This window comes from Leucopleurus acutus (assembly GCF_964270905.1).
Source record: "Leucopleurus acutus genome assembly, chromosome: 14".
Lineage (NCBI taxonomy): Eukaryota > Metazoa > Chordata > Mammalia > Artiodactyla > Delphinidae > Leucopleurus > Leucopleurus acutus.
The window spans coordinates 25,906,364-25,922,721 of NC_139156.1; the positions used below are offsets into that span (position 1 = coordinate 25,906,364).

Genomic DNA, 16,358 nt, shown 5'->3' on the forward strand with positions numbered 1-16,358 from the left:
AGGGCACATTGGCGCGCTTGCGCACATTGGGAAAAGAGGAGCTGGACCCCGCCCCGTCCTGCTGCTTTGCTCCTCCGCTGTGCGTACAGGGGACGTCGGGGGCGGTGCCGCAGGAGTTGCCCCTGGTAACGGGGGAGGCAAGAGGAGGAGGAGGAGGAGGAGGAGGAGGAGGAGGGACTCGGCGGGAGGATGGTGAGTGTGGGGCCTGGGTCCCTCCGGAGCTGGTCGGTCACCCGCCTCCCTTCCCCAGGCCCAAGGCAGGGCACTGCGCTTAAAGACAGGAGGGAATGGATTGACGCTCAGCCTGCTGTCTGGGTCCTGGATTGGTTTCGGGGGGCGGCGGAGAGCCCCGAGTGTGGGCCCTGGAGGGAAATCTGGGCCTGAGGAGGAAGGCGGGGCTTGCAACCGGTCCGAAACTAGGGGAAGGGGCTGGAAGGGGCTGTGGAAGGGTGCGTGGTTGTCCCGGTACGGAGCCAGGGCTCCATCATTACTCTGGGGATGAGATGAGGGCGGATCCGAGGAGCTACGGAGAGCAGCCTCTGCACGCAGGCTTAGATCTTCCCGGGGAATCGGCCTCCCCGTGCCGCAGTAAAGTGGGGTTCGCCAGTGCCCGGCCAGAAGCGGGGAGAGGGCCAGCGCTACTGTCTTTGAGGTCGCGCCGGCGGTACCAGGGGAGATGGTAGCCTAGCTCTCCTCTTCCTCGCGATGTGCGGGCCTCTGGGGGGAAGGGTGCAAATCCCAGGACACAAAGAGGTGCCGCTTGGAAAGGGTGCCTAGTGGATTTTACGCCGTCTTGGTGTCTGCGTGGCGGGCGCGCTTCTGCAGTCCCGAGTAATTTATTTGCTGACGGTTCTGCAAGGTCTGGTTGTTGGTGATGACCAGTTTCCCGTTCAATACTTAATCCATGTCGGTGTAGGCAGATTTGCTGCCTGGTTCTTAGTATTTCCTTCGGACCTGTTGCAACCTTCCTTGGCATCTGACCACACCAGAACCAAAGGCCTTAATGTCAGTTTGGAGCAGATTAAAACTGGAGGGTGGCCATTCACTTGGGGCAAGCCTTTTCTCTGTCGAATCAGATTAAATCCCAAATTGTAAATTATGATACGTGACATATTTGATTCTTGACACTCTGTTCCTTGTTGATTTCTCTGCAGTTAGTTGGAGGGTGTTAAAATGGAATTGAGTGGTTTTAGAACTAGTCAAAGAAAAAATTGATTTTGGAGCGTTTAGAGCAGGTTGGTTGGCTTACCAGCTGCAAAGAGCTAACACTCAAGCTTATAGTTACTTCCCTGCCCCAACTCCAGACCCTTTTTGACTTTTAGAAATGTTGAACCACTTCTGTTGACTTATGAAGTAAGAAAAAGCTAGATGTTCACAAGGAAAACATACATGTACATTTGGTTAGATAATCCAATGAGTACATTTTGATAGGAAAAAATTTTTGCAATTGATTTAACATTGTCAGATCGCTTAAGAAGTAGAATTATTTGATCGGAAGTTGCCAATCATATTTCAACACTTGCTACATTGCAGTTTTGTTAACCTTAGGCTAAACAGATCTTTACATGTTTGCTTTTTATTAATCGTTTATACATGAGCTGTCCATTTAAAGGCTAACTTTTTCTCAACAAATGAGTACAAACATAAATATTTACACAGAAAATAACTAGAATTGAAATGAAAAAGGCATGCTAAACCAAGAGAGAAAGAGATTGCATCATAAATGAGAAACAGTTGGCTAACTTTTCCCAGTTTGTTTATCAATGTAGTGGACTGTGTAATTTTTATGATTGTTTAATTTATAATTACAAGTCACAATAAATTAACCACTGTCCTGTTTCCAGGTGCAGATTGACACTGCATACAACAAATTGACAGTGTATACAACACTGTTGTATACGACTGTTGTATTCAGTGATCAAGAGAGATTTTCTTTTTTATTTTTTTCCTACCATGAACAATAAGAAATTAAGACAAATTATTCAGGATTCTTTATCTGATTTCCAAAATGCATTTTTTTTTTCCGTCTCCAAAAGTGTGAGCTATTCTTAGAACTGTAAGTGGAACATGGAATTTAAACGGTCAGTGGTGTGATTAAGTGTGCCACATCTGGTATCCCATGAGCCCCCGTGGTAACTGTGCTAGTAAAGAGTGAGTCCCAGGTTTATTTATTTTTTTAGTCCTTTAGCTATGACTAATACATATTTATTCTTTTTTTAATTTGGAGAACTGCAACAAAAACCCATTATTGGTTTCTCTGAACCCCTAGAGGTTCAGTTGTCTTACCCCTGCCTTAGGATACCAAGTCCTTGGTGAAATACTAAGATGACAGTAATTTTTGTGCATAACTAATCACTGTTATTTAATAGATGAGTCCTCCATTTAGGAATTATTTATGGAGTAATTTCTGTATATATGAACCTAGTGGTAGTTATCTAGCATGTTTAACATTTGAAGATTGTTCCCAAGATTATGTTTTCCAGTCAAAAATTGTCAGTGAAAAATATAAACACAACTACTGTTTTGAGTGCCCCCTATGTGCATGCTTTACATACATCATCTCACTTAATCTTCATAGCATTTTTCTTGAGATATAAATACTGTTCCCATTTTCTAGATGGAACTGTGCCGGAGGTTACACATAGGGAAGTTGAATAAAAGTCTATGAAACTCTAAAGCCCATAATGTTCTTTTCATTAGGACTCTGATGAAGTGTGAACCCACTCTTCCTGAGGAGGTGCCCGTATTTTGTTCCTCAGGAAACATTGTATCTATTTAGTAGAGATATAAGGAGAAAGAAGACAAAATTTGGGTGAGGTTCTCCCTATCAAAGCTATACGAGGGGCTTCCCTGGTGGCGCAGTGGTTGAGAGTCCGCCTGCCGATGCAGGGGACACGGGTTCGTGCCCCGGTCTGGGAAGATCCCATATGCCGCGGAGCAGCTGGGCCCGTGAGCCATGGCCGCTGAGCCTGCGCGTCCGGAGCCTGTGCTCCGCAATGGGAGAGGCCACAACAGTGAGAGGCCCGCGCACCACAAAAAAAAGCTATACGAATATGCAGGTAAAAAAAAAAAAAGAAGAAAGAATTAACCTGAAATACTGTATTTTTCTCCTGCTGATTCCAAGGAGAGACAACTCAAGTTTTCTAAATCATAAGAAAAACCAAGCTATAAATATGATATTCTGGGCCAGAGATAAAAAAGCAGTTTTTAGCACCCCCTCCTCAGGTCATATGACCAAGATTTAAATCAGCTGCCACTCGTTTTTAAATCACATGACCCAACTTTAAATCAATCAGCTGCTTCCCTGTACCTCACGTGACTTGGCTTTGACTAGTAAGAAATGCAGAGGTATAAAAATGATGTTCTGAACAATAAATGGAAAAACAACATCCTAGAAAGTTTTTTTCTTTTCGAATGGACCATTCATGGCATACAAATAAAGGATTCTCTTGTGGATTTCTTGAACTGTAAACATACACACACACACACACACACACACACACACAGCTATACGAATTCCTGGAAATTAATAACATCTCACTGGGCAGCACCAGGTTTTTTTGGTGAGGTAAAAGTAAATTGAAGTCAGTTCCATTTAAGCTAGGTATGGGGAGTGCATGTACCTGACAGCTGGTTTACTAATTTTAATACTTAATTTTTTTTTTTTTTTGCGGTACGCGGGCCTCTCACTGTTGTGGCCTCTCCCGTTGCGGAGCACAGGCTCCGGACGCGCAGGCTCAGCGGCCATGGCTCACGGGCCCAGCCGCTCCGCGGCATGTGGGATCTTCCTGGACCGGGGCACGAACCTGTGTCCCCTGCATCGGCAGGCAGACTCTCAACCACTGCGCCACCATGGAAGCCCTTTAATACTTAAATTTTAGCTGCTCCTCCCAGTCACATATATTTTCCATATACCAACATATTCCCCTCTCCCTCTCCAACACCCTAGTTTCTTTGAATGACCTAGTTTGTATCATTTTAGGTCAGTGCACCGTGGTTCTGCCGGTAGTTGAGTTTAAGCTGATTTTGAGGCAGATAAAATGTCCATAGTCAACAGCATGTCTAGTCATGATTTGCCTATAGAAAAGTTTGTTTAAATGTTTTGTGGCTGAGTCAGACCACTTCTGTCCACCAGGGTGCAGATAACTTGTGTGCATGCATGCTGATGACGCACGATGCACAATTAACTAAAATTCTTGTTTCTTAAATTGCCTCTATTTAATGTCATAGGAGTACACATCCTACACAGAGATCATATCTGCTTTGCTCACCATTGTACTTGGAGCATATTATGGGTGTTTAATATAAATGAATGAATGAATGGATGTTTTGACCAAAAATACACTAAAAATTCATTTCCTTGTATTTATACTGCAAAACTCAGCCCCATAATAAAATTAACTTCTAATGGCTGTCTCCCTTCGTTTGACATTAACTATAGACATATATGGGTAGAAGCATAGAGTAGACTTATTCTGCTCTTTTGTCCAGCCTGTTAAATCAGCTTACTTTGTACCTTTCAGGCAGAACCCTGATATCTATAAATATCCTCTTCCCTATTTAGCAAACGCTAATAATCCTGTGATCCCCTCTCCTCAGGAGTTGGGTTAATGTGATGCTGTACTGTATTTGCATTTGTCTTGCCTAGACCATGCTTGAGATGCCATTTGTTATTTCTCTGGAAGAAAATATTAGCTGAACTTTCCATTTCTCTGTAATTTCATTTCAAGGTGCAACATGTGAAGTTATTGTTTCCTGATGAGGAAAATTGCTCACTGGAAATGTAGAAGTATTATTTTTTTATACTATTAGGTTTATAAAGTTTAGTTGTAGTTAGAATGTTTTCTTTCTCATCTGTGTTTTGCTTTTCTCCTTTTAAGACGAATAGAAATTATGTTTTTTAAATCATTCAATTTCAAATATAATGAGTGTGTAGAAGCTCTCAGCCTGCAGAAAGCAGTATTTATATATACTGATTTTTTTTGAAAGAGACACATGAGGAAAAACCTAAAACATTTATTTTGAACCTTGAAAATATTTTATAGAAAACAGATTCTTTCACAATGTCTACACTAGTAAATGATGCATGAGAAGAACTTTCTTAACCTGTACCATTGTTCAATGTACAAATGTGATAAATTCCAGTTGTTTTAGAATTTTATTGGAAAGGATAATGAGGACATCTAATCAGGAACCCAGGAGGAGTAGTACAATGTGTTTTGCCTGTTCTTAGCCTTTTTATATCACCAGTCCCCTAAGGAGCTCAGAATTCTAATTTTAACTGTTCTGAAAGGTGGTATTATAAATGAGTGATTGCAATGTAGCTAATAGAAGCCAGGGAGATTGCTCATAAACAGAGTTTTAAAAAGGAATGGTGTCAAATAATTCAAGGCTGGAGAAGATAAAAAACAAAAGAAAAAATATGCCATAAAAAAAAAAAGACTTGCTTAATCTTTTTTTGTTTGTTTGTTTCAAATCTATTCATTCTCTCTTCTCCAAATCTTTTGGAATAGAATTTGTCTGTCTTAAACTAAACGTTACATTTTGTTGCTGACAGAAATTGAGGCATAGAGAGGTTAAAGTGGTCAGTGTGAATACAGTACTAAAAGGGGTAAACAAAGGGCCTCTGAAGCAGAAGGGAATTCTTACAATTATGCATATTTGCATATCATTGTCTCAACTCTTGAAAATTATTTCACAGAATTATCATTTGATCTTAGTGAACAGACTGGTTTGAGTTATTTCCTGGTGCGATGCGGATAAAAAAACATAACCATTTTATATAATTCTAAGACTCAGTTTGAAGGAATTTCCACTTGGGCTGGGAGATTAGATTATATGCCCTTTAAACTCTGGGATTCTTTGATTCTTGATGTAACCATGCCTCATTGGAAAATGATTGTCAGCCGCAAGACAGAACAAATAACTATCTTGTAAGATTTTTCTTATGTTCTTAGCTAAAAAGCAGCATGGCTTATTTCCATCCATTAAAAGAATAATAACAACAAGAAACGGAAATATTAGATTACTAGTCAAAAATACCCTGGTTAAACTTTAATGTTTTTTTGCTTCCAGAATGACCTTTCAATTCCCTAATTTCTCTGTTGTATTAGATTCTTCATCTGAAAAACATAGATAATCTATACCGTGCAGCTATACTGTAAGGGTCATGTGAAAGTTAGAAGATGATAGAGTATTTTGAATGATGGAGTCTTAAACAAGAGCTAAAATAAAGTCTTAAAAAGAGAGCCCAAGTACAATTTTCTACAACCTTCTGAATAGTACCTTAGTACCTTAAAATCTTACATTAACTCAGGTGGGTAATTCTGTTTATTTCAACAGCTATCATATAGTGTCTAATAAGCGCCAGGCATTGTGGGAGATGGAAGCTATCTATAGTCCTTACGCACAAGAAACTTCACTCTAGTATAAAGGAGAAAAATACAAAAATCAGTTCCCTACAGTCAGATATGATGGGTGCTCTGGTAGGGTGCTCTGGTATATATATATATATAAAGGGCTTCAGGAATGGGAGTTGGTTAGTAGTACATACTTCCAGGAGATTTGGGGTGACTGTTAAGCTGGATTAATAGAAGGAGCAGGAATAAGCCAGGCTATTTATTAAGTTGCTGAATTTACTAAAGTATTTCTGCCAAAACTTATAAGCAAATGGAATAAATGACATTAAAGTGGAAAATAGTACTATAAGCTCTCCACAACCAAGAACTTTTTTCAAGGAGGAGAAGGCATTCTGATACCCAGTAATATCAAAGTCAGTGCCTCCAAAGTAATCTCTGTTCTTCATGGTTGTTCAAGGGCTTACTCTCAATTTTGCGCAAATTGAAAAGTGCACCAGACCAGGAGGTGAGAATCCTTCTCCTGGGCTTGGATAATGCTGGTAAGACTACTCTTCTGAAGCAGCTGGCATCTGAAGACATCAGCCACATCACACCTACACAGGTGAGCACTGCCTTGCCCCCGATGCTTGTGTGACACGTGGAAGATGGTAATAGCAATATGAAAGACAAAATGGGAGATAGAGTTTTGTCCATTTGTAAGTTTTGTTACTGAGAAAAGTCTATACAATTTTAAAATAATCTCAGATTTCAAAATATATCAAGAGATTCCATTTATGTGAGATACTTAGAGTTGTCAAATTCATAGAGACAGGAGAGAGAACAGTGGTTACCCAGGGGCTGGATGGATGGCGGTGATGGTTGCACAAGAGTGAATGTACTTAATGCCACTGAGCTGCACACTTAAAAATGGTTAAAAAGGTAAATTTTATGTTACGTATATTTTACAATAATTTTTAAAAAGAAATAATATAAATTTATATGTCTGTACATAGCAAGATACAATCACTTCCCTCTGATCTAAGTAATTCCTTTTTAGAAATAGCTTTATCTTCTCTGATTTTGAAATTAATACATGTAGAAAAATACAGAGAGAGCATAAAGGAAAAAAAAACAGTACTGTGAGAAAAACCACTTCTAGTGTGTATTTTTCAGACTTAATAAATACAAATATATGTCTTTTTTTTTTTTTTTTTTTTGGCCACACCATGTGGCTTGCAGGATCTCAGTTCCCTGACCAGGGATTGAACTGGGGCCATAGCAGTGAAAGTCCAGAATCCTAACCACTAGGCCACCAGGGGACTCCCTCAACTTTTTAGATTTTTTTGGGTGGGGGCTGACGGGGGTTGGGGGCCCTCGCCACACGGCATGCATGCGGGATCTCAGTTCCCCAACCAGGGATGGAACCTGTGCCCCCTGCAGTGGAAGCGTGGAGTCCTAACCACTGGACTGCCAGGGAAGTCCCTCAATTTTTTTTTTTTTTTTTTTTGCTGTACGCGGGCCTCTCACTGTTGTGGCCTCTTCCGTTGCGGAGCACAGGCTCTGGACGCGCAGGCTCAGCGGCCATGGCTCACAGGCCCAGCTGCTCCGCGGCATGTGGGATCTTCCCCGACTCGGGCACGAACCCATGTCCCCTGCATCGGCAAGCGGACTCTCAACCACTGCGCCACCAGGGAAGCCTAATTATCTGTACCTGTATTTTTATTTATTTTTTTTAAAATTTATTTATTTTTGGCTGCATTGGGTCTTTGTTGCTGCGCGCAGGCTTTCTCTAGTTGCAGCGAGCGGGGGCTACTCTTCGTTGAGGTGCACAGTCTTCTCATTGCCGTGGCTTCTCTTGTTGTGGAGCACGGGCTCTAGGCGCATAGGCTTCAGTAGTTGTGGCACACGGGTTCAGTAGTTGTGGCTTGTGGACTCTAGAGCGCAGGCTCAGTAGTTGTGGCGCACAGGCTTAGTTGCTCCACGGCATGTGGGATCTTCCTGGACCAGGACTTCAACCCATGTCCCCTGCATTGGCAGGCGGATTCTTAACCACTGCACCACCAGGGAAGCCCTACCTGTATTTTTAAATCCAGCCTCATCAACCCTCCTCTTTTGTAGGGCTAAGCAAGCAAAGCACAAGGATGGTGGTGCTCCCAGCATGGATGTTGGAGAGAAGTCCTGCCTGGAAGAACTCTAGTGGGTTTCTTTAGGCCTCCTTCCCTGCAGGAAATCCTGAGAGAGCTTGACCTTTGGCCAGGCCTTTGGGTTTCCTAACTAGGGGCAGCCCTGTTGGTCTTACTTTTTAAGTGTTTGAGCGTTAGAGGTTTTAGCAAAACCAGAGTTATTTACCATTTTCTGTCACTGTCCTGTGATAAGAACTTGGTGTCGGGTTTGAATGGCTGTGCTGGTGTGCGTACTTCACAGCCAGCGAGTCTTACTGATTCGCAGCTCTTTGCAGAAAAGTCATTTCAACTGCTACCAAATGAGCAATTTGACAGCTTCTGAACAAATTTAATGTATGGCCTGAGGAGGAGCAAATTACAGTAGTCTAGCCTAGAAGGGCTGAAAACACGTATTAGTGTGTCAGGATTTCTGCCAGAAAAAGAAGGGCTAGGGTTTTTTTTTCGTATTAGTGAGAGGCTGTCTCTCTCAAGAGCACCACTAAAATGAGGACGTCCACACTGTGAGCAGGGAAATGAAATCCTAGTTATGGACCCAAAGCTCCAATTCTAACTTTCAGGCTCTGTTTGTTATGTTATAGGTGACTCTGTTATTATGTCAAGGTTTCGTATTTAGTCTTTAAAAACACACTTTTATTGTGTTCTTGTTTTATATTAAAAAAAGTGATAGATGCTCATTGTAGTAAACTTAGAACATATAAATAGGTAAGATTGAGAAACTAGAAATCACCTATAATGCCCAGTCAGACATAACCACTGTTAACATTTGAGCATGTATCCTTTCAAGTTTTTTCTTTGCCCATATGTGGTGGGGATATTTAAAATAGAAAGTAAAAATGGCTCATACAGAGTATACTGTTTTGCATCATCTTTTCCACTTAATAACGTATCTTGAACATATTTCTACTTTGTTCTGTATGTAAATACTTATACAGTACACATCTCTAAATGTTTGCACCCATTCATTATTATTTCCTTAGAATAATTTCTTAGTAGATTTGTTGGGTCTGGTGACTTACAGACTTTTAAGGCAGCTGACACATATGGTCAAATTCTAGGATTTATACTTATTTATTCCCTCATCCCAGAAAGGATTTGTTGTTGCTGGGTCTGACATTTACTACTGTAGTTAAGTGCAGAATTTTTAAACGCATAAAAGGGGTTTTGTGAATGAGTCAGAATGAAGTGCGCTTTTACAATAAGCTTAAGCCACTTCCCTTAGGAGTTCTAAAACTTCCAATTTATTCAGTCATTGGCATTTTAGAGGAGCAGTAGTAAGCATCATCCCCTGTTGTCCTCTAGTGACTGTCCTCAGTGGAAATTGGGTGGCAGTGTTCCCATACTGTTGCCCTGTGCCTTCTCCTTCTGCGTGAGGCAGTAGTGCTGGGGAGCTGCCAGAAGAAGCAAATGTTCATGGAGGCATCCCCAGACCCACTTAACTCCAGCGATTCTGGATGAAATGTCACTTCTGTGGGAGCAGGCTGTTGATGGGATTTTTCAAATCCTTATTTCATTATGTCATTCTTGCAAGAAGATTTTTTTTTAAATCTTGCTCATAAAATGCCTTCTCTTTGAACCCCAAAGGTCTTGTTAATTTGTTTCTCTGCACATGAACTCCCAGCTCACCCTTCTTCCTGCCCCTGATTGGCTTACCTTCCGTAAAGTTCCACCTTGAGTCACTGTCCTGAAAATGAATACTTTCTTTTCAAGTTCATCAGAGATACCTATTAAAGAACAGTTTCAAATGCCCACTTGTTTGTTTTCATCACCGCCTGTATGAGGGGTGCTACTCCAGTTTCAAACCAGCCTCCTGCTTCGTGTCCTGAATTCAGGTCCTTCCTTTTCTTGATCAATGCATATGAGGCAATTTCTTTCATTTTGAGCTGCTCTTAAAGAATCCAGTCTTCCAGATTGTAGCTCTTGCCTCTTTTTTTTTTGCCTGCATTGGGTCTTCATTGCTGCACGAGGGCTTTCTCTAGTTGCGGCGAGTGGGGCCTACTCTTTGTTGTGGTGCGCGGGCTTCTCATTGCAGTGGCTTCTCTTGTTGCGGAGCACAGGCTCCAGGCACGTGGGCTTCCGTAGTTGTGACTCTGGGCTCTAGAGCACAGGCTCAGTAGTTGTGGCGAATGGGCTTAGTTGCTCTGCGGCATGTGGGATCTTCCCGGACCAGGGCTCAAACCCGTGTCCCCTGCATTGGCAGGCAGATTCTTAACCACTGCGCCACCAGGGAAGCCCCTTGCCTCTTTTTAAACTTAACATTTGTTCTGTTGTGTTGAGTCTGCAGATTCAGCTTTGTTTTTTTGTTAGTTACATGTAATGTCCTGTTAAATTTCACCATGCTGAGGACTCATGGGGTGGGTGGGGGTCTGTGTTGATTACCAGAGCTGTTCTCATAACAAGTCATCCCCAGCAGTTCCATGTATGTGTGCACTCAGCATGACATCATCAACACTGACCCCAACCTGAGTGACAGAAGCATGTGTAAATACATTTTTGTTCCCTATCAGAGCAAACTGTTTTCAGTATCATCTGTGTCACGTCTGGCAGAGTACCTCAGAATTAATAAATAACATAGCTGGTAAATGTAACTTTGTCAGAAATTGATCTCAAAGCCTAGTAAAACTTGATATTTTTTGTTTCAGGGTTTTAACATCAAAAGTGTACAATCACAAGGTTTTAAACTGAATGTATGGGACATTGGTGGACAGAGGAAAATCAGACCATACTGGAGGAATTATTTTGAAAACACTGATATTCTCGTAAGTACTCCTTCTGATGCATCAATTCATAATCTCTTCTCCCCTGTCTTACTAACATTTACACTATAATTGTCTTTCTTGTCAATAATTCCATTGCCGTAACATTGCTCTTCATCACTATGAATTTAGAGCTAGCAGACAGATTGTGGAGCTTTGTGTAATTTACATAAGATGTTTTTCTGTTGCTCAGTAACAATGTTGTGCCCACACCCACCTTGGCAAATAAAGTATTTATTAATTACCATAGTGATTTGAACAGCAGAAGAGAAGTCAGAAGATTGTGCCATTGACTCCATCAACCCAAGGAAATCAACAAATCAGGTATATCCCAAAGAGAGCAACCAAGATAGTGAAGGTCCTGGAAACCATGATGTATGAGGAATGGTTGAAAGACCTGACGATGTCCTTCCTGAAAGAGAAAATGCTTGGAACTGTCTCTAGTTGCTTCAGGACCTATCTTAAGTCTGAGAGATTGGCTTCATTGTGAATAGTTCTAGAGGACCAGGCAAGGAGCAGTTTGGGGAGTATTAGGGTTTAACTCAGAATAAGGAAGAAGTTTCCTATAATCGTAACTGTCCAGAAGTAGAAGAAGCCGCCTCAGGCTTCTGGGATTCCTTCTGCACTGGGATTCCTGGCTCAGGCAGCATTCACGCAGGCAGAGGCTGAGACTTGAGCTCCCAGCTCACTGCCAAGTTCTCTAGGACTACTGTTTTAGGATTCTTGGAGATTTTACTCTCCAGGTGCATGATTTCTCCAATCCCTCAGCCTCTCAGCTCCTTCACCTCCCCTCCAGCAAGCTTGCCATCCGCCCCACCTCAGCCACTCACTCATGGTCGTACCGTAAAACCAGGGCCTTTCATGAACTTGGATAGGAAAAAATGTTGCATAATATCTCCATTAACCTCTAACTGAAAGTTTGAATTTACTTTAACTATGACCATAGACAGTAAGCTGCAAAAACACGTCGATATCTTCGTTGCCAGTAGAACTCACCTTGCATCTCAGACAGCTTCCCTCTCTGCTGCTGCTTCCTAGGTGTCTCTTTCTACCTGCTCATTCCTATCAGCATGCACACATCCTGTAGTTGCTCTTGTTTAAAACAAAGAACTCTTGGCTTCCTGTACATCCTCCTCTAGATACTGTCCCATTCCTCAGCCTCTCTTTACAACTCCTTAAAAGAATTTTCTGTGTTCTCTGTCTTCACTTCCTCTCCCCGCAGGCACTCGGAACCCTCCATTCAGTCTCACCGAGAATCCACAGTGCCGAGTCCCATGTTCAGGTTTCATTACTCATCTCACTTGACCTGTTAGCACATTTAACAGAGTTGGTCGTGCTGTCCTTGAAACATTGTCTTTCCTTGGCTTCCAGAATTCCATTCTATCTTGGTTTTCCTCCTGTCTCACTGGCTACTCCTCCTCAATCTCCATTGCTATTTTTTCTTATCTCTCAACCTCCAAATGTTGGAGTGCCCCAGAGTTCAGGCCTGTGCTTTTCTTCTCTAAGTCACTGCTTAGATGACCTCATCCAATTTCAAGGCGTTAATCACCACCTACATGCCGGTGAATCCCAAACTGTTATCTCCAACCTGGAACTCAGTTTCATATACAGCCAGCTGCCTATTTGACACCTGAACACCAGTGGCTAGTAAGTCCCCTCAACCTCAACATGTCGAAAACCGAATTCCTATCTTCATCCACCCCTGCCCAAATCTTCTTCTCCAGTCTTCTCAGTAAATGACAGTCCCATTCATGCAGAAGCACTGGACTCATCCTGGGCTCCTTTTCACTCCCCACATCTTCTCCATCAGCCAATCCCGTCAATTCTACTTTCAAAATATTTCTAGAATCTGCCCACTTCTCTCCATCGCCACTGCTACCGTGCACTGATTTTTTTTTAATTTATTTATTGTTTTTATTTATTTATTTGGCTGCGTTGGGTCTTCATTGCTGCGCATGGGCTTTCTCTAGTTGCAGCGAGCGGGGGCTACACGGGCTTCTCATTGCGGTGGCTTCTCTTGTTGCAGAGCACAGACTCTAGGCGCACGGGCTTCAGTAGTTGTGGCATGCAGGCTCAGTGGTTGTGGTTTGCAGGCTCTAGAGCGCAGGCTCAGCAGTTGTGGCGCACGGGCTTAGTTGCTCCACGGCATGTGGGATCTTCCCGGACCAGGGCTTGAACCCGTGTCCCCTGCATTGGCAGGTGGATTCTTAACCACTGCACCACCAGGGAAGCCCCCCGTGCATTGATTATTGCAGTATCATTCTAACTAGCCTCCTAACTTCTGCCTTGCCTCCCTCAAGTCTCTCCTCAACACTATAGCTATATTGATCCTATTAAAACATAAGCTTCCCAGCTCAGAGTTAAAGCCAAGGTTCTTACAGTGGTCCACGAAGCCCCCTACCTGCTGACTCCTCTTCCAAGCCCTTCTCACCTGGTGCCACCTACACTGGCCTCCTTGCCATTCCTGGAACACAGGCATGCTCCCACCTCCGGGCCTTTGTCATCACTATTTACAATGCTGGAATTCTTTTTTCTTAGATATTCTCATGGTGTAGTCCCTCACCTCAGACATACTTTTATTACCTTTCTCCTCCACTGTAATGTAAGCTACATGAATACAGGAACTTTGCTTTTCTTTTTTAACTGTTGTATCCCCAGTGCTTAGAAAAGTACCAAATAAATGAAATGGATAATTGTTACAGATGGATTCCAACATTAGGTAGAATGTGGAGTTCTATAACTTCTAAATTCCCTTCCAACTCTAAGGTTCTATGATTCTGTATCATTGTGGTCAAGTCCAGAGGCTTATTAATTCTATGAACTGGATGGAACATCTACTTCACAGAGGGTTTATGAGAAGTAGTGAATTTATTTATCATGTTTCTTAAATGGGGAATAATACCAAAATATAAAATTGTACTATCATCAAATCAATAAACACATGTGAGGTACCAAGATGGCCATCACAAGGGCTCATAATGTTTCTGGCCCATAGTGAAGGTAAGTTCCAGTATGTTCCTTGTGCCAGGTTGAAGGTTTAAATGGATGAGAACAAAAAGATGAGACACATCCATCCATCCATTTATCCATCTATTCAACCAGTTATTCTTCTAAAATGTATTATATACCTTCTAGGAGAACAGAAGAGAAATGTTGGGAAAAAAGAAAAATTTTCCCTTTAATACAGAAATTTCTTCTATAATCTCAAATAATGTGTCTGGTTTTGAAATATAATTTCAGAAATTTTCAAATTTATGTAGAGGTCAAAAAAATAGTATAATGAAACCCTAGTTACCTACCCATCATCTGGCTTCCTTAATTTCAGCTTTAGCAATCTTGTTTCATCTCCCCTACCACTACTTTTTTTTTTTTTAAGTATTTTAAAGGAAATCCAAGCCATCATATTGTTTCACTCACGAATCCTTGAAATGTAGAGATGAGTCTCTAAATTGTATGAAACTACGTGTTAGAAAAACTGAACATTAAAAGTCTTTCAAGGGCTTCCCTGGTGGCGCAGTGGTTGAGGGTCCGCCTGCCTATGTAGGGGACACGGGTTCGTGCCCCGGTCCGGGAAGATCCCACATGCTGCGGAGCATCTAGGCCCGTGAGCCATGGCCGCTGAGCCTGCGTGTCCGGAGCCTGTGCACTGCAACGGGAGAGGCCACAGCAGTGAGAGGCCCGTGTACCGCAAAAAAAAAAAAAAAAAAGTCTTTCAAATCCCAAAAATCAACAAGGAAAGTCCTGGAACTAATAAGTGATTACAGCAAATTTGCAGGCTATAAGGCTAATATACAAAACCTATAGAGTCAAGCCAAATCATTATGCTATACACCTTAAACAGTGCTGTATGTCAATTATATCACAATAAAACTGGGGGAAGAAAAGGCTATAGATTCTCCTTTACTTTTTGAGGCAAGAATTGGGAAAAAGCAGGCAATTGAGAGAAATCACAGTTCTATCTGTTCATCTACTGGATTAGGTACTTTGAAAGAAATGTCCAAATAAGGGCTGTATAGGGACTTCCCTGGTGGTCCAGTGGGTAAGACTCCACACTTCCAATGCAGGGGGCCCGGGTTCTATCCCTGGTCGGTGAACTAGATCCCACATGCGTGCTGCAGCTAAGAGTTCGCATGCCACAACTAAGAAGTCCACATGCCGCAACTAAAAAAGATCCCGCATGCCACAATGAAGATCCCGAGTGCCACAACTAAGACCCAGCACAGCCACAATAAATAAATAAATAAATTCCTTTAAAAAGAGCTGTATATAAGGACATTAATGCCTTAAGGCTCCATGAGGAGGTCTCAGAAACTTTCTGGTCTACAGATCAGGGTAATTTTAAATCATAAGCTCTAACATCTTGAGGGTAGACTGCAAGGTAGTTGTAGTATGACCCTGGATTCCACACTTCCCATTAGCTGAGAGCACCTAGGAATTATTGGACAATCCAGCAAAACTAAGTTCACAGTAACCCTAGAGGAGCTTTCTCCAGCTATATTATGCTGCCAGTATCAGACAATATTTTGGATTGAGTCAAACCTTTTTTCATTTTCCAAAGCTATTTGAGATTAAACAAGTCTTGAGGAGCAGCTGAGTACCCAGGGTTAGATTCTAAGGCCTTGGGGCTTTTAGCCCTATCTGCCCGTTTTGTAGCAGCTTGGAGTGACAGTGGTAGATGGGTTACATTAGTTTGTTTGTCTGTACTTAATAGTCTTCCACTGTTGGTTGAAAAGACCTATTACACTAGACTCCACACTGCCTAGAAGAGCAGGGTTGAGGCTTGATGCATTTCGTTGCCTGGTTAATTCTTTTCAGTTCTCTCTAGAGTGCCAAAATACAGTCTTGCTTTAGAGCAGGTGTCGACAAACTGATCCAGCCTGCCTCCTGTTATTGTGTCTCGTGAGCTAAGAATGGTTTTGACATTTTTAAATGGTTGAACAAAAAATCAAAAGAAGAATAAGATTTCATGACACATGAAAATTATATGAAATTCAAATTTCAGTGTCCGTAAATAAAGTTCTGTTGGAACACAGCCACGTCCATTTGTTTATGTATTTTTTTATGGTTGCTTTTGCACTACAGCA

At 42.0% G+C, this 16,358-nt stretch overlaps 1 protein-coding gene across 1 annotated transcript in view; it reads left to right on the forward strand.

Moving 5' to 3' along the window:
• Positions 1–181: 181 nt before the first annotated feature.
• The window catches only part of ARL3 (ARF like GTPase 3), a 32,374-nt gene continuing 16,197 nt past the window's right edge, over positions 182–16,358 (forward strand). Inside the window, exons 1-3 of the mRNA XM_082854987.1 lie at positions 182–192; positions 6,817–6,960; positions 11,161–11,277. Coding sequence (XP_082711113.1) covers positions 190–192; positions 6,817–6,960; positions 11,161–11,277 — 264 coding nt within the window. The 5' untranslated portion in view covers positions 182–189. The remainder of the gene's footprint in view (positions 193–6,816; positions 6,961–11,160; positions 11,278–16,358) is intronic.